At 44.8% G+C, this 26,871-nt stretch overlaps 1 protein-coding gene across 3 annotated transcripts in view; it reads right to left on the bottom strand.

The window, feature by feature from the left end:
• LOC143975087 (uncharacterized) overlaps positions 1-26,229 on the bottom strand; it is a 161,331-nt gene extending 135,102 nt beyond the window's left edge. The window contains exons 1-3 of one of the 3 annotated variants that reach the window (XM_077477078.1): positions 26,124-26,229; positions 4,803-5,088; positions 1,094-1,194 (exon numbers count right to left, since the gene is read on the bottom strand). In XM_077477078.1, the coding sequence (XP_077333204.1) occupies positions 1,094-1,194; positions 4,803-5,007 (306 nt within the window). In that variant the 5' untranslated portion in view covers positions 5,008-5,088; positions 26,124-26,229. Of the gene's footprint in view, positions 1-1,093; positions 1,195-4,802; positions 5,089-8,849; positions 8,950-26,123 lie in introns of those variants that run through there. The other 2 variants (XM_077477079.1, XM_077477080.1) reach the window with 2 other exon arrangements.
• Positions 26,230-26,871: the final 642 nt, after the last annotated feature.

Here is a 26,871-nt window from a genome sequence, read left to right as displayed (position 1 = left end):
GGAACTTGTGTTCTTGGAAGAGGGCCAGGCCTTCTGGGGAAATGACACAGTCATCTGAATCATACAAATTCTCCCGTCGCATCTCTACTTTGTGACAAACTCACTGGGTCATGCTTTAACCTAGCTACTCTGTGGATCCATGCTTGTGGAGATTTACACTTAGGGGTGTACTCACTTTTGTTGCCAGCGGTTTAGACATTAATGGCTGTGTGTTGAGTTATTTTGAGGGGTCAGCAAAGTTAGACTGTTATACAAGCTGTATACTCACTACTTTACATTGCAGCAAAGTGAAATTTCTTCAGTGTTGTTACATGAAAAGATATAATAAAATATTTACAAAAATGTGAGGGGTGTACTCACTTTTGTGAGATACTGTAGCTACTGTAAAGATACAGAACCTTTGTATCAATCCTGCATAAAACTACAGATTCAGAAACTTTGCCGCAATTCTGCATAGATACTGCACCTGCTCCTGGCCTGTAACTGGACACAGCAGGATATTGTTAAACGTGGCTTTGACCATAGAATATTTTGTACTTGATCCAAATTAGTGGCGTGCTGGCCCATAGCATGTTTATAACTTGTTTGCTTGTACATGCAAGCTGCTATTTCCTGAAAACCAATTAGTAATGTTCTATGTAATTATGTATGTAAAATGTAAAAGCAATTATGTTCTATGTAATGGGATCTACCACTCCACTGATGTTTACTAACCACGCCACATATGGAAAGATGTCTCACTAAAAGCAATGGAGATGTGACAGCTACTCTTCTTCACTTGTACGTCTGAAAAGCTTAGAAAATCCTCCTTTCACTAAGATGACTAATTTATGTAACAGAAGCTGACTCCCTTTTCTGCATAGGCAAGGGCATTTTCTACATAGGTAAGGGAATGATCTGAATCTGGTATAAGAGATTTTTCCGTATACCTATCTCAAACCAGCAATGACTAGAATTTCCACCTCACTCCCAAACAAATTAGAACATTATCTTATCTAAAGATTGTTGGGCTGGAGAAAATACTAGTATGATAAAAGTTCATAAGATGGAAAATGATTAATGATTACAGAATCAAAACTATGGGTTTACTTACAGGTGACTTGGCTTTTGCAGCAGTCAGTAAAGACATAGTGATTTCAGAGAGGTAGTCAAATACCAAGAAATCTAATTTTCCTCCATAAACAAGTTGTGGAACTGAAAGACAATAAAAACACATATTTTTGCTAATCTCAAGGAAAAGAAACACACTTTGCTCTTTGGGCTGGAGTGGCATCTTAGACTCTAAAACAACCTAAACTTGTTCAGATATACAGTATATGCCTTGTGTTATTGCCACCACCCCTTTCAATTAACAGCAGTCAATAAAGTTCAACGTGTAAAACAGTCAGATGATAACTGTTAGATGAAAATGAAAAAGACAAGAAAGTTGACTGCAAGATTTACGGGTCCTGTACACTAACTTTATCAAACAATATCAGATACTGTGTATATGTAAAGGAGTGTTAGGCCGCGTACACACGCGGGGACTGTTCGCTCAACTTTGTCCGCTGAACAGTGTTTCGGCGGACAGTCCGCTCGTGTGTGGGCTTTCAGTGGACAGTCTGCTGAACAAAGTTTTTCGGAAATTCCGAAAAACTGTCCGCTGAAACTCTGTTTCAGCGAACAGTCCCCTCGTGTGTAGGCTTGTTCGTCAAACTAAGTTCCGCGCATGCTCAGAAAGGATTTACACGCCGAAGTTTGCATTGCAGTGTATAGGACGTCGTATTTTTCGTCCCGTCGTACGTGCCGTTCACGTCATCGCGCACGGTTTCAGCGGACTGTTCGTTCGTCGTGTGTGGGCAAGTCTGTCCATGCTAATTTTGAGCGGACTGTCCGCTGAAACTGTTTGACAGACAAAGTTGAGCGAACAGTCCCCGCGTGTGTACGCGGCCTAAGGGATACTCTTCTCTAATGTTTCTGGCTGTGACTTGATAAAGGAGGTCCATAGTAAATCCAGCATGCAGACGTCTAGTGTCTACCTTTCCCTCTGTTACGGTCTGCTTTCATCGCAGCATGGCGCTGGCTGGTCTAGGTGCATGCGCAGTAGATGTGGGAACGCCGGAGCTGTGTCCTGGCAGTTTACCACGGTCATCGGGTCTCTTGGCTTACAGATTTCCCTTACATCTTACAGAGATGGTCCAGGAGAGGAGGATTTACTTATAAACATGGTATTTCATCACCTTTTAAAGCAGAGTTCCAGCCTTTAAACCAAAAATGTAAAAGTCTGCAGCTGCAAATAATGTAGCTGCTGACTTTTAAAATAAGGACACTTACCTGTTGAGGGATCCCGTAATGTCGTCTCCCTGAAGCTGATTCGTCTATTGGCTTGGGTGCAGGCATCAGCACTGCAACTAAGGGAAACACACAGGGAAGCCTTCTGGCTACTGTGCATGCGCGAGTCATGGAGCACTTTCTGAATGGAGGGGAGGGGGGTTGGGTGGGTGCTCGATTGTTTTAGAGCTACTTTCATTTTAGCCTGGAACTCCACTTTAAATGTGAGTGCATTATTACCAAATGTTTATTTCTGTCTGAATAAACAGTATTGCACTAGGGTGGATGTGCGCTCTCTTGTTTTGTCTTCTCTATTAGGTATGTGTCCACCACCCAGTGGAATACTAAGGGAGTTGCAGCACCTTAGTGATTGGAGAATATAATATACAGGACTCTTTAGCCCAGATGGGGTCTTCTGGATCAGCACAATCACTGGTGATTGTTGTTTATGTATACAATTAGGGCTTTCCTGCTAACCAATCAAAATTGAGTTGCATAATTTTCTTCGATTGAGGGACCAGCAGTTATTGTGGAGAGCCCCCCCCATCCCCCCCCCCACAGCTGCATGTGAAAGAGCAGGTGTAACATTTAAAACTGGGTGTATGTACATAAAACGTATAAATCTCGCTCAAGGTGAAACTACACTTTGAAGCTAAACGCCAAAGTAATTTTTTTTTCTTTTTGTTTTAGATTTGTGGTTCACTTTCTATTCTTATGATGTCGGTACAGAAAATGGGGGGTGCTGACTTCACCAGGACACTGACAACACTAAAAACATTGTTAACATTTTTAATTCTTTCTCATACTATTGAAATGTGTTTTTTTTTTTTTTTTTTTTTGTGGGTCCTAAATCCCACATAGGCAAGGCATGTCCTAAAAGTAGTAAAATATTTGCAGACTTTGCTTATGCCCCGAGTCTAAGTGATGTAAAAGATATTTATGCTAAATTTCAAGAAGATTGGATAATATTTAGAAGTTGAACCCTTTGATCTGTTTTGTAAAATTAGGCAAAAAATATGATTTTTCAATGTTAATTACTTTTATTGGGAAAACTAGAAATCACAAACTTAAAATACTATTAAAACTATACACTAAGATTAATAGGTAATATGATAGGCAAAACATGAGTTATATTAATCAACTTTGAACGATGCAATCCCTTGTATTCTGTCACATCGTGGATCCCAAACAATTCAAAGAATGTCTTTGTTTTATTAGTAACGAAATGGCTCAGGTCTTTTCCTCCAAAAACCATGTTTTTACCCTCTAATCGTTTTACTTCCTTTTTCTTTGCAGGTTTGGTTTTTAAAATGTTAGCCATATTTTCCTTAACAGCCTGAGTAATACGTTCGTACAAAAAAGCCAATCCTACGTTTGTTTCTGACAGATACCAAAGGTATCTCTTAGCAACTGTGAGAGCAAATTTTTGGACGTCTGCATCTGGGTAAGTGCTCAAAAGCTGTAGCATATCCAAATCATTTTTTGAAGCCCATCGACTTACAACTGCCTCATGGCAAAAGCGAACATGTATGAGGCTGACTAAATGTGCAACCTGTTTCATTCCTTTTAATTGTCGAGGAATATCCAACTGTTTAGTGAAGAGGACAATTTTAAGTGCATATATTGCCTTTGCCATCCACCTTGCTTGATGCAGTGCCCCAGGGATCCTGAAACTGAAGCCGTTTTTGGACCAACCTCCTAGGTACAGGAGTGAGAGTTGTAATAACTTTTTGTAGTCTTCTCTTGGATGACTTCTGTCTTTTAGGACAATGTGTGCAACCCCTAAATATTATCCAATCTTCTTGAAATTTGGCATATATATCTTTTACATCACTGAGACTTGGGGCATGAGCAAAGTCATATGAAATCACATCTTTGGAAAAATGAAACATCCTAAGTCATACAGCAGACTCTAAAAAAGTAATTAAGTATGATGGCTCTTTGTGTGTTTTAAATGAAGTGTAAATGTGACTTAAAACTGCAAAGTTGCAAAAAAAAAAAACCTCAAGTAGTGCTTCAGCTTAAATATTTTATTCTAGCTTTTGGCACAAAGGTTACAGTTGCTCTGAAAACAACTGTCAACATTGATACCCCCCCTTTTTTGGGGATACCTTCTCTTACTTCCCATGTATTTGAGACAGGAAATGGTGAGAAGTCTCTGTTGTGGTGATACATGAACAAAATCTGACAGAGGTTCTATCCCTTCCCTACTCTATTAATTGACCCTCTCTTTTAGATTGTAAGCTCTAATGAGCAGGGGCCTTTGATTCCTCTTGTACCAAATTATAATGTAACTGTCATTTTGTTAAGTGCTGTGCAAACTGTTGGCGCTATATAAATCCTGTATAATAATAATAATAATAATAATATTCAAAATAAAATGTAAAATAAACATACAGAGTTTGGTTGAATTACAGAAATCATCTGTCACTCCTCTGGGTACAACATACTTCAACCAGGATCAAGTCTGACACAGCTGAGTGAACCATTACCTGAAGCTGCAGTATCCCCCCAGAATCCGGAAGCACATCCAATCCTCACCGGGGCCCGTTTCTGAGAAGGCGGGCAGTCTTGTACCACAGAACTTGATGAAAATTGCCTCATACAAGTGAAACATAATGTACTTTTAAGCAGCCTGGCTTCAGGTCGCTGGATTTGTATACATCTTCTTCCTAGAAGAAAAATTGTCCACCCCATGTCTGAGGCTTGGCACTTAAAAAGTCAGTTGCAGTGATGTATCCGTTCTCTCTCAGGTATCTTGGGTTGCCGCTATGATCCCTGAAAAACAGAAAATGGGTTGTTAAAGTGGAACTTAAATCTCCTTAAAAAATAAAGTACTGCTGCATATAATCCCGTCTGCATTCGAACTGCTCATTAATCAAATCACAAATCCATTTACAAATGGGAATTTTCCTGTTCTGCCTTCTCACCTCCATCTATGTTAAATGCTTCACTTCCAAATATGTGCCCTGTGCTCTAGCTGGGGCTGCATGTTCGAAATCAGACATGTGACTCTGTGGCTTAAAACTACAATTCCTACTGACCTTTGCGCAATTTCACATTTGCTCATGCGAGAATTGTGGACAATTTCTTTGGAAGGCCAAGCCTACTGTCCCCCCTCTCAATATTCACACTGTGAAGGATACACTAGACCAGTGGTTCTCACCCTTTCCAGTGCTGTGACCCCTTGATAATATTTCCCAAGCTGTGGGGAGTCCCTAACAGAAAACAAATTTTCGTAGCGTGGGTTGTCAGCACCCAAGGCAAGACAAGTCATTTGATCCCCTAACCCACGGACATTTAGAGCTCCCCGAGTCCCTTCCACTCGTACAGTATAAAAAAAAAACCTTATGGTATATTTTAGGATGTACCACTCTCTTTGTTCTCCTTTCATTGCCTTTTATCTCTATCATAATTTCCTGTTTTTGTTTTCCCCATCCCTCTCTCTAATTCTTTCTATCCCTTTTTCTTTGTTCCTCCCCCTATTTTCCTCTCCCTTCCATGTATTCTCTATTTTTTTCCCTTCTCTTACTCCTTGGTGGGGGGACTGGGATGAGTGGCAGTACTGGTGAGGGGGTGGGATCAGTGGCAGTGCTGGGGGGAATTCTGATCAGCCAATTTAGGTAGTCTTGATCAAGGTCATCTGCTGATCCGAGAAATGTAGTGCGGACATTTAATGGAAACTTTAATCACAGGTAATGTTACTCACTGTGTCTTCGATTTTGTGGTGTCTCGCAGCAGTGACACCTATGCCAAAATCAGGAGATAGGGTCTCCTCCAGCCCCTCCCACTTCACATTCCTCACCAGTCATCTGGCCTCTAGTCTCTGCCACCCCCAGCCATGCCATGAACTGAATGGGCGGCTGCGAAAAGACTGGGAGAGTGGTGCAGGTTTCAGGAACAACCCAGGACTTGGTGACCCTTGGAAGATCGTCATTCGACCCCCAGGTTGAGAACCACTGCACTAGACAAATGGTTCTCACCCTTTTTAAGAGCCAGGCCCGGTAAATCCTTCCAAATGCTTCCATACCCCAGCAATAAAATACAAAAAGTTTATACTCACACAATAAATGTATAGGAATGCAAAAAATATACTGAAATGCATGTTTCTGGAGGGGGCTGGGGGCATCTGTGGGGTAATCTTTTTCTGGAGGGGACAGGGGTCTTACTAAGAGGTTGGAGGCTTTGCAGGGGCACTGTGCACTTTAGGGACTAGGGGGCACTGTGGGAGGTTAGAACGCACTCTGTGACACTGTAAGATTTGGGTGCATTACGGGGTGGCTGGAAGCTCTGCAGCAGGCTAGGGGTCTTGGCAGCACTTTAGAAGGATGGATGGCACTGTGCGGGATAAGAGCCCTAAAGGGGCCTTTTGGCACTGGGAGAAGGGTGATGAGGGGCACTGTGGGCAATTATAGGAGGTTAGGGGCACTATAGAAGGTTGGTGGGTAGGTTACGTGATCTGCAGCTGGCTTAAGGCCCAAGAGGGGAGAGGCCACGAACCACTGCACTAGACATCCCACAATAAGCACAATATGTAGAGCGAGGTATGATGCTGACATACACTCAACTGTAATCTGTAGTTGGGCTGCGCATCCAATAGTGACAACCAGGCTACAGTTAATGGGTTTGTGCCACTGGAGCTCAACCTGTACAGAGAAATGCTTTATGCCTGAATCTGAAGGGAGGAAAGATCTTCCACTGTTGTAAAAGTAAAGGATATCACACAGGGGAAGGTAAGCAACACATAGTATAATAAAAAAATAAAAAAGGAAAACATTTTTTGTTCCACATACTTGATGTGGATGGGGGAATCAGTCTCAGTCATTATATTCTGACAGCAGGGAGACTTCCCTGCAGTCAGAATACACTGATCTAGGTGGCAGCACTGATCCTTCTGGAAAATCAGATCAGGCTGGTTGGTAGATCGACTTCTGTACAACAAGCCTGCCCATCGGCCAAATTTTGATCCATGTAGCTAGCTTTAGATAAACTTAAATTCTTCCAGTATAATTCTAGGGAATCATCTGTGCCTGCGTGGGTTTTCTCCAGGTGCTCCATTTTTCTCCCACACGCCAAAGACAAGCTGGTGGTTAACTGGCTCCTGTCTAAATTGGCCCTAGTTTGTGTATGTATGAATGTGAGTTAGGGACCGTAGATTGTAAGCTCCTTGAGGGCAGGGACTGATGTGAATGTAAAATATATATGTAAAGAGCAGAGTAAATTGACAGCGCTATATAAGTACCTGTAATAATAATTATACCAAAGATCAGTGGTAGAAAACGTGCCCACATTTGAGTCAAGAGAATTCTGTGGAGCCCAGTGCAAGAGGCTTGCTTATTTCCTCCAGAAACCACCATTATGATGTTTAGCACAGCAGTACAATTCAGAACAATTTCCCTGCCCTCACACAGTACACAGAACCTGTCAACTTCATAATAATTTTCCTGCAAAAAATGAGTCTTTACTGATCTTTACTAATACACTCCATCAGGTAAAAAAGTTCCACCTGCACAGCTGTCTTAGCATGCAGTCAGTCATTCCACTATTCACAGTACAACCTATCATTCTGTCGGACATTCCAATCGTGTGTGGGCTTCATTTTACTTTTTCTTTCTAAAATTCTGACGGACCTAGAAATAGAACTTGTTTCAAATCTTTCCGCAGGAACACCACCGGAACCAGTTCCTATCGAGAAAAATGCTTATCTGTATGCTGTATGCTCCGACGGACCAAAAACGACACGAGGGCAGCTATTGGCTACTGGCTATTGAACTTCCCTTTTCTAGTCCCGGCGTACGTCATCGCATTCTAAACGATCAGACTTTGGTGTGATCGTGTGTAGGTAAGTCTGTTTCGGCGTAACTCCAGCGGAACGCCATTGAAAAGTTCTTCGGAGTTCAGTTCGACGAGAAGTCCGCTCGTGTGTACGCGGCATAACAAAAAAAAAACAGGATTTATGCTTACACATGATTGGATAACTGAAGTCAGCACAGTTTTACATCACTTGCTATAGGCCTGTTCACACCAGGTGTTTTGGGACTATCCCAACACAAGACAAGACAACAAGTCTTGTTACACAAGACAAGACAACAAGTCTTGTTACACAAGACAAGACAACAAGTCTCGTTACACAAGACAAGACAACAAGTCTCGTTTCCTATCATACCAGTGGTGTGCGCTGAAAGGCATTTTGACATGCACTATTCTTTTTTCAGCGCAGCATGGCGTAATACAATCTACCTCATGGCACCAAGCTGTGGAAAATAGAACTTAATGAAATGTCACTTTCTGACATTTCAATAAAATTCATGCAAGTAAAGTAACACAACAATATGCTGTTTACAGAGCATCAGCGCCGCTGTCTTGACACCGAACGCCAGTGGCTGATTGCTAACACAGCAGCGAGTGTGAACGGGCACTAAGCTACGTGAAAATTCACTTTCCAAAGTAAACATGCTCTATTCTTTTAGTAAATCATATCTTGCTGGTTTTGATGGGTAAAGGAGAGAGGAAAGAGAAACCTAAATAAATAAACCTACTGCAAGTATGCACATCATTGCCATATCTTCTTTTTCTAAGCTGACTCCATAAGACGTCTGCAAAACCCTGTATTCTTTAATGTAAACCTATAATGTGAAGTCTGTCTATTCTAATGTTCCTGATAAGAAATGGGCAAAGGTTCATGTCCTCCAACAGATTTGCTAAGCAAACTGCTTTACTTGTGTGATAGCATATGCACGCTCAGCAGGAGGTTGTACTATATGACCTCAATGATGAACGTTAACATACATACAGTGCCTTGAAAAAGTATTCATACCCCTCAAAAGTGTTCACATTTTGTCATGTTACAACCAAAAATGTAAATGTATTTTATTGGGATGTTATGTGATAGACCAACACAAAGTGGCACATAATTGTGAAGTGGTAGAAAAATTATAAATGGTTTGCAAAATGTTACAAATAAATATGTGAAAAGTGTGGCGTGCATTTGTATTCAGCCCCCTTTTCTCTGATACCCCTAACTAAAATCTAGTGGAATCCATTGCCTCCAGAAGTCACCTAATTAGTAAATAGTCCCCCTGTGTGTAATTTAATCTCAGTATAAATACAGCTGTTCTGTGAAGCGCTCAGAGGCTTGCTAGAGAACCTTAGTGAACAAACAGCGTCACGAAGGCCAAGAGACGTACCAGACAGGTCAGGGATATGTTGTGGAGAAGTTTAAAGCAGGGTTAGGTTATAAAAAAAGTATTCCAAGCTTTAAACATCTCACGGAGCACTGTGCAATCCATCATCTGAAAATGGAAAGAGTATGGCACACCTGCAAACCTACCAAGACATGGCCGTCCACCTAAACTGACAGGCCGGATAAGAAGAGCATCAATTATAAAAGCCCATGGTAACTCTGGAAGAGCTGCAGAGATCCACAGCTCCAGTGGGAGAATCTGCCCACAGGACAATTATTAGTCGTTTATGGAAGAGTGACAATAAGAAAGCCAAGAGGACCCCCAGATCCCGCCCCCCCTGTTTGAAATGGTTAGGGGGTACAAAAGTACCCCTACCATTTCACAAAGAAAGTGTAAAAAAATGTTAAAAAACATACACCCCGTTGTGAAAAGTCCTTTATTAAAAATCGTTTTTTTTTAAAAAGATTCCAGCGGTGGTAATCCACTCTTGCTATCCAGCGATGAATAATCATCTCTCCGAGGTCCAGCGATGGGTGATCTCTCCCTCCAGCGCAGTGCATCCATCCATATTGTCTCCACCGGAGACTCTGTGGGGACCCCAGCAGCCTGACACTTCTTAGCTGAGGAGGGCAGGGCCACCCGTCACCTGACCCCGCCCCCCTCTGACACAAGGGGAAAGCCGAGCTTCCACAGTGACGTGTGGGTTACCCCGCCCCCTCTGATGTAATGGAAACCTGCGTTACTTCAGAGGGCGGGGAGTAGCCACCAAAGGTTCCTAGCCAAAGGTACGGATAAGGAGAGGTTCAGAAAGACTGCTCTAGAGCAGGCTTTTTCAACCAAGGTGCATCCTGGGTTCTTATTTATTTGTTACAGGTACTTATATAGCACCAACAATTTATGCAGCGCTTTACACATACAGTATCTCACAAAAATGAGTACAACCCTCACATATTTGTAAATATTTTATTATAACTTTTAATGTGACAACACTGAAGAAATTAAGCTTTGTTACAATGTAAAGTAGTGAGTGTACAGCTTGTATAACAGTGTAAATTTGCTGTCGCCTCAAAAAAACTCAACACACAGCCATTAATGTATAAACAGCTGGCAACAAAAGTGAGTACACCCCTAAGTGAAAATGTCCAAATTGGGCCCAATTAACTATTTTCCCTCCCCGGCGTCATGTGACTCGTTAGCGTTACACGGTCTCAGGTGTGAATGGGTAGCAGGTGTGTTAAATTTGGTGTTTTCGCTCTCACTCTCTCATACTGGTCACTGGAAGTTCAACATGGCACCTCATGGCAAAAAACTCTCTGAGGATCTGAAAAAAAATTATTATTGCTCTACATAAAGATGGCCTAGGCTATAAGAAGATTGCCAAGACCCTGGAACTGAGCTGCAGTACAGTGCCCAAGACCATACAGCAGTTTAACAGGACAGGATCCACTCAGAACAGGCCTCGCCATGGTCAGGTTGTCTTTGGGAAATAGACGTATGAGTGCTGCCAGCATTGCTGCAGAGTTTGAAAGGGTGGGGGTCAGCCTGTCAGTACTCAGACCATATGCTGCACACTGCATCATACAGGTCTAACTGGCTGTTGTCCCAGAAGGTGCCTCTTCTAAAGATGATGCACAAGAAAGCCAGCAGTTTGCTGAAGACAAGCAGACTAAGGACATGGATTACTGGAACCATGTTCTGTGGTCTGATGAGACCAAGATAAAGTTATTTGGTTCAGATGGTGTCAAGCATGTGTGGTTGCAACCAGGTGAGGAGTACAAAGACAAGTTTGTCTTGCCTACAGTCAAGCATGGTGGTGGGAGTGTCATGGTCTGGCACTGCATGAGTGCCGCTGGCACTGGAGAGCTACAGTTCATTGAGGGAACCATGAATGCCAATATGTACTGTGACATACTGAAGCAGAGCATGATCCCCTCCCTTCAGAGACTGGGCCGCAGGGCAGCATTCCAACATGATAACAGCCCCAAAAACACCTCCAAGATGACCAATGCCTTGCTAAAGAAGCTGAGGATAAAGGTGATGGACTGGCCAAGTATGTCTCCAGACTTAAACCCTATTGAGCATGGGGCATCCTCAAATGGAAGATGGAGGAGCGCAAGGTCTCTAACATCCAACAGCTCTGTTATGTTGTCATGGAGGAGAGGAAGAGGACTCCAGTGGCAACCTGTGAAGCTCTAGTGAACTCCATGCCCAAGAGTGTTAAGGCAGTGTTGTAAAAAAAAATGGTGGGCACACAAAATATTGAAACTTTGGGCCCAGTTTGGACATTTTCACTTAGGTGTGTTGTACTCACTTTAGTTGCCAGCGGTTTAGACATTAATGGCTGTGTGTTGAGTTATTTTGAGGGGACAGCAAGTTTTCACTGTTATACAAGCTGTACGCTCACTACTTTACATTGTAACAAAGTGTCATTTCTTCAGTGTTGTCACATGAAAATATATAATTAAATATTTCCTAAAATGTGAGGGGTGCACTCACTTTTGTGAGATGTATATGTGTACTGTATACTGTACATTCACATGAGTCTCTGCCCTTACAATCTAAAGTCCCTAATTCGCATTCATACATACACATGCTAGGGTGAATTTAGTCCAGAGCCAATTATCCTACCAGCGTGTCTTTAGAGTGTAGAAGGAAACCAGAGTACACGGAGGAAACCCAAGTACACGGAGGAAACCCACACAGGCACAGGAAGAACATGCAACCTCTGGACAGGTAGTGCCTTGGTTGGGATCAATAACCCTGGTGCTGCTAGGCAGAAGTTCTAACCACTTAGCCACTGTGCTGCCCACTGGCCAAATGCCTAAAATGTGCCCCAAATTGCCCAAAAAAAGTCCAATGATCCAGGTGGATCAAGACTGTATTTCTGTCACACAAAACCACAAGTTTTATTGTGCAGCATTACAACCAATTGATTGGTATGAAAGACATCAGGCGACTGACAGCATTTTGCTTGCTCCTTCCCTGCTTCTCTCCATTAGCAATGAGGTCACATTAGCTTAGTGCGGAGAAAAGCTGAGGGAGAAGGAAAAAATTGGAATACTATTTAATATCAGTTTGCAAAGGTGTATTTGCTATGAAAGAATAAATATAATTGTGGGTTGTCCTACTAGTGACACTGTATTATGTAAAACTATTCTTTTAATCTTTTACATTTCAGAATGGGGTGCCTTGAGAGTGTGCATAATTTTAAAGAGGGTCATGACTGAAAAGAGCTAGTGAAATACTGCTTTAGAGATACCCATTCCAAATGACAGTCATCCCATAGGCCGCGTACACACGGGCGGACTGTTCGCCCAACTTTGTCCGCTGAACAGTGTTTGGGCGGACAGTCCGCTCGTGTGTGGGCTTTCAGCGGACAGTTTCAGCGGACAGTTGGACGGACAAGGTTTTTCGGAAATTCCGAAAAACTGTCCGCTGAAACCTTGTTTCAGCGAACAGCCCGCTCGTGTGTAGGCTTGTTCGTCAAACAAAGTTGCGCGCATGCTCAGAAAGGATTTTCACGCCGAAAGCTATAATGCAGTGTATAGGACGTCGTATTTTTCGTCCCGTCGTACGTGCTGTTCACGTCATCGCGCACGGTTTCAGCAAACTGTTCGTTCGTCGTGTGTGGGCATGTCCGTCCATGCTAATTTTGAGCGGACTGTTTGCTGAAACTGTTGGACGGACAAAGTTGGGCGAACAGTCCGCGCGTGTGTACGCGGCCATAGAATGTTTTTTTGGATGGATCTGATAGTGATTATTACTGTTATAAGCAATCATAGTTTGTAAAAAAATCCTGATCGCACCCAAGAGTAGTACAATGTTACTATAGTAATACTGTTTTGCTGTGGTCACAGCATGTAAAAGAAAATTGTTAAAAAGAAATTAAAAAAAAAATGTAATAAAAAAAGAAAACTTTTTTTTACATACGGTCACCAGTCAGTGTCCCTGATCACCGCCACACCAGTTATATGATGACACTGTACTGCACTGATGACAGTATGTGAAAATAAAATAGTGAAAAAAAATAATTTTTTAAATTTTAATTTTCCAAAACATTGTGATAAAAATTAAAATTTCGGAAAACTTGCTATGCCTCTTACTAAATACTTGGACTGTCTTCTTTGCAAAAAGGGGTAATTTGGGGTGTACTGCATTTGTAATATTCTGACATTTTCGGGCCTCAAGATCGGGCCTCAAGATACATCAGGATTAGGGATGAGCTTCGTGTTCGAGTCGAACATACGTTCGACTCGAACATCGGCTGTTCGCCCGTTCGGCGAATTCCGAACGTTATGGGCCGTTCGCGCCAAATTCGTGTGGCGCTCACGGCCCACAATGCACTGCGTCATCGCAGTGCATTGCTGGCTCATGATTGGCCAAGCATGCACTGTGACCCCGCATGCTTGGCCAATCACAGCGCCAGCAGCGAGGAGAGCCATGATTGGCCACAGGCAGGATGCCTGTGGCCAATCATAGCTCAGGCTGTGTAGTACACGCCCCACACTATATAAGGCCGCCAGCGCGGCGGCCTAGTGTAGTGTGTTGGCGTCTGAAGCAGTTAGTGGGTGTTCTGTGTACCTTCAACACAGTACACACCGATTGTTTTCGGCCGATTTTCGATCTTGCTGTTGTGTAGTGGTTGTTGTCTGTGTGCCCTGACCGCAGTATACACCGCTATATTCACCTCACCTATATAGCTAGTGATCTATCTTTTATAATAGAGCTTGCAGTCAGTAGTGTTAGGAGCTTGTGCGTGCTGTCTGCGTGCTCTGTACCCAGTACACACCGCTATATCCACCTACATAGCTCTTCTCTATTTGAGCCCACTTGCCATCTGCAGGAGTTATTGGAAGTTGTGTGTACCTCCAGCACAGCACAGTATACATCTGTTTATACCCCTTTATCTCTGGTGTTCTATAAAAAAGGCATCTGCAGGAGTTAGTGGGTTTTTTGTGCCTCCAGCACAATATACACCTGTATCTACCCTTTATTGCTGTTCTCTAATAGAGCCATCTGCAGGGCTTAGTGGGTGTTGTGTGACTCAATTACAGTATACCCCTTTATCTCTGGTGTTCTATAATAAAGGCATCTGCAGGAGTTAGTGGATGTTGTGTGACTCCAGCACAATATACACCTGTATCTACCGTTTATTGCTGTTCTCTAATAGAGCCATCTGCAGGGCTTAGTGGGTGTTGTGTGACTCCATTACACTGCTGTTTTACCCAACTCCCTTCAGGCCATTACCATGTCTGGAAGGCCAGCAAGGAGAGGCAGACAGGCGCGAGCCGATAAAAGAGGGCAAGCAGGCTCTGTGTCTAGAGACAACAGTGCTGGTCGTGGACGCGGTGCATTGTCATCAGCACGTGGCCATGGGACACGCTTGTCCTTCTTTTCGGCAGCTGGACATGTTGAACCGCAACATGCCAACGACTTGGTAGAGTGGATGACCAAGCCCTCTTCATCCTCCTCATCCTCTCTCACCCAGTCTCAGGGTACTAGCAAAGCAGCTGCCAACGCATCGTCTTCCCTCCTCTCAATGTCATCATCAGTGACTCCTTCCCTAGACCCACCACGTCCTCCTGAGGAGTCTCCTGAACTCTTTGAGCACAGTGTTGGGTACATGCTCCAGGAGGATGCCCAGTGTTTTGTGGGCTCTGATGATGACACTCAGCTAGAAGAAGGCAGTAGCGTGAGCGCAGAGAGAGGGGATGCTCAAGAAGGACAGCAATCTGGCAGTCATGTTCCACAAGCTGCAGCATACTGCCAGGTTTGCTACAGCGATGAAGAGGGAGGGGATGATGAGGGCACTGACTCCACGTGGGTGCCTAGAAGGAGAGAGGAGGAGGAGGAGGAGGAGAAGGAGGAGGAGGCACATGTCCAACGAGGCAGGATGCCCTCCGGGTGCCAGCTTAGGGGCAGCACACCGACTGAATCACACCGCAGAGCTCCGCCTGTGCAGGGTGCTGCCTCTGCGCGTTATTCTAAAAGTTCTTTGGTGTGGGCCTTTTTTGAGACGAGTGCATCAGATCGCACCGCTGCTATTTGCAACATATGTCTCAAGCGTATCTCGCGTGGCCAAAACATCAGCCGCTTGGGCACCACATGCTTGACCAGACATATGTTGACCTGCCATGCAGCTCGTTGGCAAGCGTACCTCAAAGACCCACACCAAAGAACAAAGCGGACCTCTCCTTGCTCCTCATAAGCTGGCATCTCCAACCCCACTAGACCTTCAGTCCTCTCTGAAACCTGCTCTGAGAGGAATGAAGGTGTAGAATTAGGTGTGTCACAGCCAAGTGCTTCCGGGAACTCTGCTAGCGGTACACCCACGTCCGATTATAGCAGGCAAATGTCCCTGCCCCAGCTGCTGGACCGGCAAAAGAAGTTCACTCCCAGCCATCCACATGCCCAGCGGTTGAATGCTAGCTTGGCTAAATTGCTAGCACTTCAACTGCTGCCTTTTCAGTTGGTAGACTCGGCCCCCTTCCGTGAGTTTGTACAATGTGCGGTTCCTCAGTGGCAGGTCCCCAAACGCCACTTTTTTTCACGGAAGGCGATTCCGGCTCTCTACCGGCATGTGGAAGGCAATGTCGTTGCCTCGCTGGACAGGGTGGTCAGCGGTAAGGTGCATATTACCGCTGACTCATGGTCCAGCAGGCATGGACAGGGACGTTACCTGTCTTTCACGGCCCATTGGGTTACTCTTCTGGCAGCTGGGAAGGATGCAGGACAAGGTGCAGTAGTGTTGGAGGTTGTTCCACCACCACGCCTCCAAAATGCTACTATTGGTTGTGACACACCTCTCTCCTCCACCCCCTCCTCTTCTTCTTCCTCCATGGCCTCTTCCAGAGCTCTGTCCTCAGAACCAGCGGTGCTTCGTAGGCGTTCCAGGGGCTACGCAAGTACGCAGGCAAAGCGATGCCATGCCGTGCTTGCGCTGGTTTGTTTGGGGGACAGGAGCCACACTGGGGTGGATGTTTTGTCAGCTCTGCAGGGGCAGGCCAAGAGGTGGTTGACGCCAGGCCAGCTTAAGCCAGGAATGGTGGTTTGTGACAATGGCACCAACCTCCTCTCCGCCCTACGACAGGGACAACTGACCCATGTGCCCTGTGTAGCTCACGTCCTTAACCTGGTGGTGCAGTGGTTCTTGGGCAGGTACCCCGGCTTACAGGATGTCCTGAAGCAGGCCAGGAAAGTCTGTGTGCATTTCTGCCGATCATTTAATGCCTGTGCTCGGCTGGCTGAGCTCCAAAAGGAGTTGAACCTGCCCAAGAACCGCCTTATATGTGACATGCCCACCAGATGGAACTCAACGTTGGCCATGCTGCAGCGGCTGCACACGCAGCAGAGGGCCATCAATGAGTACCTGTGTGACTACGGCACCAGGACAGGGTCAGGGGAGCTCGGTTTTTTTCTCACCACGCCAGTGGGGCATGATCAGGGATGTATGCACTGTCCTGTCACCATTTGAGGAGGCCACAAGGATGGTGAGAAGTGACAGTGCATGCATCAGTGAGACTGTACCTCTTGTCCACCTCTTGGAGCATACGCTGCGTGGAAGAATGGACAGGGCACTTGAGGCAGAACAGAGGCAGGAAGAGGAGGACTTCCTTGCCTCTCAAGGCCCCCTTTATCCAGACAGTGTTCCTGCTGTGCCACTCATCACACAGGAAGAGGATGAGGAGGAGGAGGATGATTGTGTCAGCATGGAGGTGGAGGCTGGCACTCAGCATCAGCAGCAGTCTTGTAGGGATGATTTACAGTCCCAAGAAACATGTGGACTTGTATGTGGCTGGGAGGAGGTAGCTGCGGATCATGTTGTCCTTAGTGACCCAGAGGACTCCGGACCGAATGCCTCAGCTAACCTACGCTGCATGGCCTCCCTGATCCTGCAAAGCCTGCGGAAGGATCCTCGTATTCTTCAGATCAGGGAGAGGGACCATTACTGGCTGGCCACTCTCCTTGATCCACGGTACAAGGGTAAGGTTGCCGACCTTATCTTGCCATCGCAGAGGGAGCAGAGGATGAGACATCTCCGGGAGGCCTTGCAGAAAGGTCTGTGCAACGCGTTCCCAGAGACTGGGAGGTTACAAACTCCTGGTCCTGGACAACGTGTTGCTGAGGCATCGGTCAGAAGGAGCGGTGGAGAAGGTGGCCGTCTGACTGATGCTTTCAGACAATTTTTTAGTCCGCAGCCCCAAGGTATGATCGGTTCCAGCACCCATCGCCAGCGTCTGATTTACATGGTGCAGGAATACCTAGGGGCAAGGTCAGACTTGGACACCTTTCCCACCGAAAATCCTCTGGCTTACTGGGTCTTGAGGATGGATCACTGGCCAGAGCTTGCACAGTATGCAATTGAGCTACTGGCCTGTCCTGCATACAGCGTTCTTTCGGAACGCACCTTCAGTGCTGCTGGTGGCTTTGTTACCGATCACAGGGTGCGCCTGTCCACCGAATCAGTTGATCGACTGACCTTCATCAAGATGAATCAGTCTTGGATCACCCACAGCTACCAAGCACCTGAAGCTGATGTAACAGAATAATTTTTTTTGAAATATCACATCCCTTCAAGACTGCCTATGCTGATGCTGAGTGACTGTCCTGTTATGTTGATTGTCTATCCTCTTCCTCCTCCGCTGATATGTTGGAAGAACATTTCTGGTTCTGGGTGATGCCATCAGCCCAATTTTTCTGCCCCTGTTTAACAGGGGCGTTTAAGTACAATTTTTGATGCAATGCTTTGCAGCAGGGCTAATTCCTGCAATAAAACTAGAGTATATGGAAGAGGTTGCAGTGTGGTGGCACCAGCACCAGTGCCTAAGGCCCAATTTTTCTGCCCCTGTTTAACAGGGGCGTTTAAGTACAATTTTTGATGCAATGCTTTGCAGCAGGGCTAATTCCTGCAATAAAACTAGAGTATATGGAAGAGGTTGCAGTGTGGTGGCACCAGCACCAGTGCCTAAGGCCCAATTTTTCTGCCCCTGTTTAACAGGGGCGTTTAATTACAATTTTTGATGCAATGCTTTGCATCAGGGCTAATTCCTGCAATAAAACTAGAGTATATGGCAGAGGTTGCAGTGTGGTGGCACCAGCACCAGTGCCTAAGGCCCAATTTTTCTGCCCCTGTTTAACAGGGGCGTTTAAGTACAATTTTTGATGCAATGCTTTGCAGTAGGGCTAATTCCTGCAATAAAACTAGAGTATATGGGAGAGGTTGCAGTGTGGTGGCACCAGCACCAGTGCCTAAGGCCAAATTTTTCTGCCCGTGTTTAACAGGGAAATGTAATTACAATTCTTGATAGAATATTTCACAGGAGGGCCCCTTCCTGTGCCCACCCAGAGTAACGGTGAGGACTTATAGTGTTGTGGCACCAGCACCACAACCACCAAAGGTCAATTTTTCTACCACTGTTCAACAATGGCATGTAATTACAATTCTTGATATAATCGTTCACAGCAGGGCGCTCCAGCGCCCACCAAGAGTCACTTTGAGGGCTTATAATGTTGTGGCAAAACCAACACCTTGTTCCGCCATTTCTGCAGAGCATATAGGGCAGGCCCCTACTTTCAAACATCCAATTTACAAACATCTCCTACTTGCAAACAGAAGGAGACAACAGCAAGTGAGATGAAAAAAGATGGACGACAAAACAAATTATACAGGGGTGATAACCCTTCCCTATGTTTTCCAAAAAGCTTAAAAATAGTTTTTTTGACTGGAGCTACACTTTAAAAATGTACCAGTTGAAAATTACAAGCAGATTCAACTTAACACAACAAACCTACACAGTCCCTGTCTTGTTTGCACCGCCTGTATACTGCTGTTCTGAGTATATAGGGCCTGGGGGCCACACGCATTTCCTTTTTTTAATATGGGTACGGGGTTCCCCTTAATATGCGTACAAGACCCAAATAGGCTGGTAATGGGCAGGGAGGGCTACCCACGCCATTTTTCTCAATGATTTTCAACCATATTGCAGGAACCAGATATAACATTAAAACCGCAAGCAGTTTTAAATGGTGTTATTTCGGTTTAATGTCATTTTGTGCAGGGACTGTTCTAAACACGAGAAACACGTGGCACTTCACAGGCATACTACAGACACCCCCCCAGGCACCATATTTAAAGGAATATTTCACTTTTTTTTTCACTTTAATCGTCATTTAAATCAGTGCTGCCGCCAAAACGGCCATTTTTAAAAACATTTTAGGCATTGACCCATGTCCCCTGGGGCAGGAGCCAGGTCCCCAAACCCTTTTTAGGACAGTATCTTGCATATTAGCCGTTAAAATTAGCACTTTTAATTTCGAACGTTCGAATCCCATAGACTTCAATGGGGTTCTAAAGTTCGTACGAATTTGGGGTCCATTCGAAAGTTCTGGTGTGAACCGAACCGGGGGGTGTTCAGCTCACCCCTAATCAGGATTAATCGATTTTCAGATATACTGTAGTTTGTGGACTCTATAATCTTTACACAGACTAAATACTATACAGTAATTTGGGTAATTTCTACCAAAGAAATGTAGCAGACTACAGTTTGGCCTAAATTTATGAAGAAAGATTTATTTGCAAAAATTTTATAACAAAAATTTGGTCTTTTTTTTGTTACTTTAGCAAAAAATAAAATACCCAGTTGTGATTAAATACCACCAAAATAAATTTCTATTTGTGTGAATAAAAAATTACAAAAATGAAATTTGGGTACAGTGTTGAATGACTGTGCAATTGTCATTCAAAGTGTGACAATGCTGAAAGCTGCAATTTGCCTGGGCAGGAAGGGGGTGAAAGTGCCCAGTATTGAAGCAGTTAAAACCCAACTCTGGGCAAACAAAAAATTATCTCTTGCAGTGGGGCTGTTCTAAAGTGATGCACATTCACCAACAAGGAATCACAGGCCGGGAATGACCCAGTAAGAAACAGTGTTAATTTTGTCAACTAAAACATTTTAGTCGACTAAATGAATATTATTTTAGTAACACTGGTCTGTAGTGCAATTTCATACCTCAATACCATTAAAGTGGTTGTAAACCCTTACAACCAACTTTGACCTACAGGTAAGCCTAGATTAAGGTTTACCTGTAGGTCCAAGAAATATCTCCTAAACCTACAAGGTTTAGGAGATATTTGCCAAAAGACAGGCATGCCGCTGTCAACGGCGATACGCTGCGAGTGGCGGCTCCCGTGCGCATGCACGGGAGTGACGTCATCGCGGCTTCGCTGAAAGGCAGCGGCGGAGAAGCGAGACCCACAGAGAAGATGGATGCTCCGGACTACAGAGGACAGCGGTGACTTTGCTGGCTCCTGTGTCAGGTAAGTGACACATAATGGACTACTATGCGATGCATAGTAGTCCATTATGCTTTACCTTTGCAGGGAATCAGGGTTTACTTCCTCTTTAATAACATATTAGATTTTTCACTCCAGCAGTATATAAGTTTGGAAATTGTAGCGAAATGTTATCTAATGCATTACAATGTAAATACACCCATTCGATTTTAGTCGACTAAATATGACTAAAACTAAAACAATTATTGAAGACCAAAATGGGACTAAAACTAAAATGTAATTTTAGTCCTAAGCCCTTGTACACACGGTTGAAAATTATGACGGAAAAGGTCCGATCGGACCGTGCTGTCGGATAATCCGACCATGTGTGGGCTCCATTGGACTTTTTCCATCGGAATGTCCGACCAACAAAGTTTGAGAGCTGGATATAAAATTTTCTGACAACATGATCCGATAGGACTTTGTCCGATCGTTTGTAGAGAATTCCGATCGGACAAAGTGCCACGCATGCTCAGATCAAACTACGAGACCAAAGTTATTGGCTACTAGCCTGAACGTAGTCCCGTCGTAACGTACAAACGTCATGTTCCGAACGATCGGATTTTCCGACAACTTTGTCCAACCGTGTGTATGCAACACCAGTTTCGGACAAAATCCGTCTGAAAAAATCTGTTGTGTGTCCGGAATGTCCGACCGTGTGTTGGCCAACAAACACGAGCGTAGTGAAGTACTAGGTCGTTGTTCATCTCTTTATTGCCACCCTTTGGGCACCTTCTGCTAATGTTGTGTTTGGTGAGCATTGATTCCGAGCATGCGTGTTTGTACTTTGGACTTTTGTCCGATGGACTTGTGTACAGACAATAGGAAAATCTGACAACAGACCGTTGTCCGTGGAAAACTTATAAACCTGCCATCCATCGTTTGTCCATGGAAAGTTGGCCAACAATTGTCTGATGGAGGGTACAGACAGATTTTCCGCCAACAGCCTGTCATCACACAATTTCCATCGGAAAATCCAATCGCGTGTATAAGGCATACGTCGGTAGCATAAACAGCCATGCGCGCGCGCCCCCCGCTCACTCCCCGAGCTGATGCGAGTGCCTGGCAGTCTCGATCGCTGCCGGGCTCCCACAATCGCTCGGAGCACACAGAGAACCGGGAGCTGTGTGTGTGTAAACACGCAGTTTCCAGTTCTCTGAGCAGTAAACTGACAGATCGCTTGTTCCTACAGAGTAGGAACAGCGATCTGTTAGTTTTCCTGCACAGTCCCATCCCCCTTTCAGTTAGAACACATACTAGGATACATATTAACCCCTTCACTGCCCCCTTGTGTTAACCCCTTCACTGCCAGTGACATTTTTACAGTAATCAATGCAATTTTAATCGGACTGATCGCTATATTAATGCCAATGGTCCCAAAAATGTGTCAAAATTGTCCGACGTGTCCGCCATAATGTCGCTGTCCCGATACAAATCGCTGATCGCTGCCATTACTAGTAAAAAAAAATAATAATTAATAAAAATGCCATAAAACTATCCCCTATTTTGTAAACACTATAACTTTTGAGCAAACCAATCAATATACGCTTATTGCGATTTTTTTTACCAAAAATATGTAAAAGAATACTTATCGGCCTAAATAGAGGGAAAAATTTTTTATATATATTTATTGGGAATATTTATTATAGCAAAAAGTTAAAAAGAATGCGTTTTTTTTTTTTCAAAATTGTCACTCTATTTTTATTTTTGTTAAAAATAAAAACTGCAGGGGTGATCAAATACCACCAAAAGAAAGCTGTATTTGTGGTAAAAAAAAAGGACGTCAATTTTGTTTGGGAGCCACGTAGCATGACCGTCAGTTAAAGCGACGCAGTGCCGAATCGCAAAAAGTGGTCTGGTCTGTGGCCAGCTGAATGGTCCGGGGCTGAAGTGGTTAAGACTAAAATTAAATCAAAATCTGCTGCCAAAATTAACACTGGTAAGGAATGAAAGGCAACTGTGAGTCAGAAAGAATGTAACAGATTGTATGGGTGGTAATATGTGGCAGATGATACTAAAGTAGCCACTGATACTCTGCAAATACACAAAAAGTATCAGTGTATCAACCTGAAACAGAGTGTAAACATAGACCATAATGATAATAATAATAACCTAAATAAAAACGAAATCTCCTACACACTGAAGCCGCCGCTGACAGCAAAGCCTGGGACCGGAGCGGGTAAGTATAGCGATCTTTTCTTTACAGGGCTAGACAGATTAGGCTTAGAATGGGGGAGGGAGTAGGTTTCCAGTTAATTAGGACCCTCTAACACGGATGGTCTGCCCGATGGACTTCGCTTTGCTCAGTGCTGAGCCGGCGGATGACAAGTCCATCTCCCCTCACTGTGCAGATGGAGCTGTCAGAGCCCTGCTCTCCTCTATGGGGAGATCAGCCTGTCCGTTTTCATCCAATCCGCCAGACGGATAGAAAATAGGATCTCCATCCATCTGGATTTCACAGACAGGACTGGATAGCAGCGGGTGTCAGAGGACATGTCACCACTGACATCCGACGCCCCATAGGAGTGAATGGAGGCTCACAGCAGGTACACCTGAAAAACTGACAGGTGAACCTGATCGGAAAGCCTGTGTGAAAGGGCTCTTAGACTGGCCATACACCTATAGATTATGTGCAGATTTTCTATGGTCAGCTGGAAAAAGTGGAACAGATTCCTCCATCTATGCTGAACTGTGTGTATGGAAGAATCTCCCACTGGCCCAAGCTTCCATATCTTGCTAGTCAGGCCTGCCGGCTCTCAATACCTGAACATTGTGATTGGGTGAAGCATTGTTTAGGTTGAGAGCCAGCGGGGCCGACTAGCAAGATACTGAAGCTTGGCCCAGTGGGAGATTCCTCCACCCACACAGTTTAGAGAAATCTGTTGCACTTTCTCCATCTAACCATAGAAAATCTGCAGATAATCTATAGGTGTATGGCCAGCTTAAGGATTTGCCTTTACTTCCAATTTAACCACTTGAGACCCGCGCTATAGCCGAATGACGGCTACAGCGCGGACCTCCTTTGCCGGGACTACGTCTATTGACGTTGTCCCGTGCACGAGCGGCCTGCGCACCCCCTGAGGGGCGCGCGCGCCGTGCTCTGTGATTGGCGAGTCTATGAGACTCGTCTGATCACCGATCCGAGCAAGGGGTCGATCCCGACCCCTTATCACGTGATCAGCTGTCAGCCAATGACAGCTGATCATGTGATACAACGGAGCCGGTAATCGGCTATTATTCCTCCTCGCGCTGGTACACCGGTGGTCGTGATCGGGACATCAGTCCCGATCACGGCCAGCCCTGCCAGTGCCCACCTGCCCCTTGCCAGTGCCACCTCAATAAAAAATAAGTGCCCCCTGTCAGTGCCACCCAGCAGTGCCCACAGTGCCACCCAGCAGTGCCCACAATCTGCCTCAACAAAGGTGCTGCACCCCAGTGCCACATATCCGTGCCAATCAGTGTCATCTACCAGTGCCCATCAGTGCCACCTATCAGTGCCCATCAGTCCCATCTATCAGTGGTACCTATCAGTGCCCCTTAGTGCCACCCATCCGTGCCATTTTATCTGTGCCCATCTTTGCCCATCAGTGCCGTCTTATTTGTGCCCATCGGTGCCGCCTTATCTGTGCCTATTAGTGCCGCCTTAACTATGCCTATCAGTGCCCACCAGTGCAGCCTATCAGTGCCGCCTCATCAGCGCACTTCAATAAAGGAGAAAAATGACCTGTTTGCAAAATTTTATAACAAACTATTAAACATGATTTTTTATTTATTTTTTGCATATTTTTTTGTTTGTTTAGCAAAAAATAAAACTGCCAGCTGTAGTTAAATACCACCAAAAGAAAGCTCTATTTGTGGGAAAAAAATTATAAAAATTTCATTTGGGTACAGTGTTGTATGCCCGCGCAATTGTCATTCAAAATGCATCAGCGCTGAAAGCTGAAAATTGGTCTGGGCAGGAGGGGGGTTTAAGCGCCCAGTAAGCAAGTGGTTAATGAGGATTAACTCCTACTACACCAGGGACTGCCCCTGCCCTGTAAGCCCTTGTACACATGGTCGGACATTTCGACCACAAAATCCGTCTGATTTTTTCTAACGGATTTTGTCCTAAACTGGTGTTGCATACACACGGTCGCACAAAGTTGTCGGGAAATCCGATAGTTCGAAACGTGATGACATATGTTCGTTACAACAGGACTACGCTGCAGCTAGTAGCCAATAGCTTTGGTCTCGTAATTTGTTCTGAGCATGCGTGACACTCTGTCCAATCGGAATTCTCTAGAAACGATCGGAAAGAGTCCGTTCTAATTTTTTTGTCAGAAAACTTGAGATCATGCTCTCAAATTTTTTTCCATCAGGAATTTCCGACGGAAAAAGTCTGATAGAGACCACACATGATTCCGTCGGAATTTCCGACCGTGTGTACAGGGCATATGGGTTGATTGCTCAATTATGTCTAGGGGAACAAAAAAAGGAGATAAAATGACCCGATCTTCCACTGCTACCTACAGCGTCTGCTCCCCCACGTTCCAGGGTCCTGATGTCACCAAAAGCAGAGTCCACCACCCTACTCCAGACTTGAGGACGCCAAGGGACAATTGTCTTAGGACTCCCTGGCCAAACCGGTCTCAGGACCCACTTCCTGATTGGTCGGGAGGAGAATCAGAAGACAATATTGAATATAAATTCGCTATTGCCACACAAATGGGTGGGCTCGGGGGCGCAGTCTTCTGCGCCCCGAGCCCACCTGTTTTTGAAGCCAATTAGAGCTACTGGCTCTAATCATGTGCTTCAAAAAAAAAATTGGAATCCATGCGTCCAGATGTAGATTATGCGCCGGGCGCATGGATTAGGGGGGCCGTATGAATGCTGGCCTGGGCAGGAATGGGGGAGAGTGTGCCCAGTATTGAAGGGGTAAAGATTGTTCCTCCTGTGTAGAAAGCTTCCACCAGAGATCAGACAGTCCCTGCAGGACCCCCACCATCTCCTATGTATAGGTATTAGAATGGAGGATGGGACTCCTGTGTGTTGGGTATATGACTGTACTTACATAACACAGAGCCTCTATTACACAACACACAGCTCCTTACTATTCCCTACAATGACAGGCACCATGTATGGGGGCCCGTGTGATATACAACACAGAGCTGTACACACGGGGGGGACACACAACCTCCGGGGGGCTCTACAGCACCCTGACCGGGCGGAACAAGGAGGACACCAACATCACCCCACCCCCTCCCTATCACTGTCCCACCGCACACAGCCGGACACACCACCGCACAAACTTTACTTACTTACTCTGCAGAGGCTGCAGCTTGTGCGGAAGAACATGACAGTCTCTCCCATCCCGCACATTCACACGGGGGAGCACCAAGACAGCATCGGCAAGGGAAACAAATAAAAGAACGCAAATCCAGGCACCTGTTTAAACAAGGGTGTCTTTTTTAAGATCTAATATACCATTCATTGTGTTATTATATCTCGGAGCACATTACAGAGTATTTTCGCATTCTGCATTGGTTTTGATATCCACCCACTGAGACAATGGAATCGTCCAAGGGGAAAAAAATACAAGCAGGGCGGCTCTGGTGCTTTTTACGCGTTTGACCAGTAGATGTCAGTGGAGCGCCGTGTAACGCAATAGTACTATAAACACAGCTTTTTTTCCCCCACTTTGGAAAGAGTATATATATATATTCTACCTAGTTTATAATCCCTGGCAGTTTTTTCCTTCTATGGTCCAGTGAAATGTACCCTTACCATTGTCCTATAGCCAAAACAGGAAGTAAGAGGAAATTTGCAAAAAAAAGTAAAACTATAGACAACACATATTTTTGTTATATTGGATTGATCAAGGGAGGGTTATAAACCTTCTGTTTTTTTTTTTTTTTTTTTTTTTTTTGCCATGTGTATCCCATTGGGGAGATTTACCTTTTTTCCTGTCCCATAGACAAAACAGGAAGTGAGAGGAAATCCCTGCAAATTAAAGTTGAAATAGACAAAAGTAGGGACATATATCAGCCCATTATGTGTCACTTACCT

This window comes from Lithobates pipiens, unplaced genomic scaffold, assembly GCF_037356315.1.
Source record: "Lithobates pipiens isolate NorthernLeopardFrog02 unplaced genomic scaffold, aLitPip1_a1.2 Scaffold_13, whole genome shotgun sequence".
NCBI lineage: Eukaryota > Metazoa > Chordata > Amphibia > Anura > Ranidae > Lithobates > Lithobates pipiens.
The sequence above is the reverse complement of the archived record's forward strand: the minus strand, read 5'-3'. Positions and strand labels throughout refer to the sequence as shown.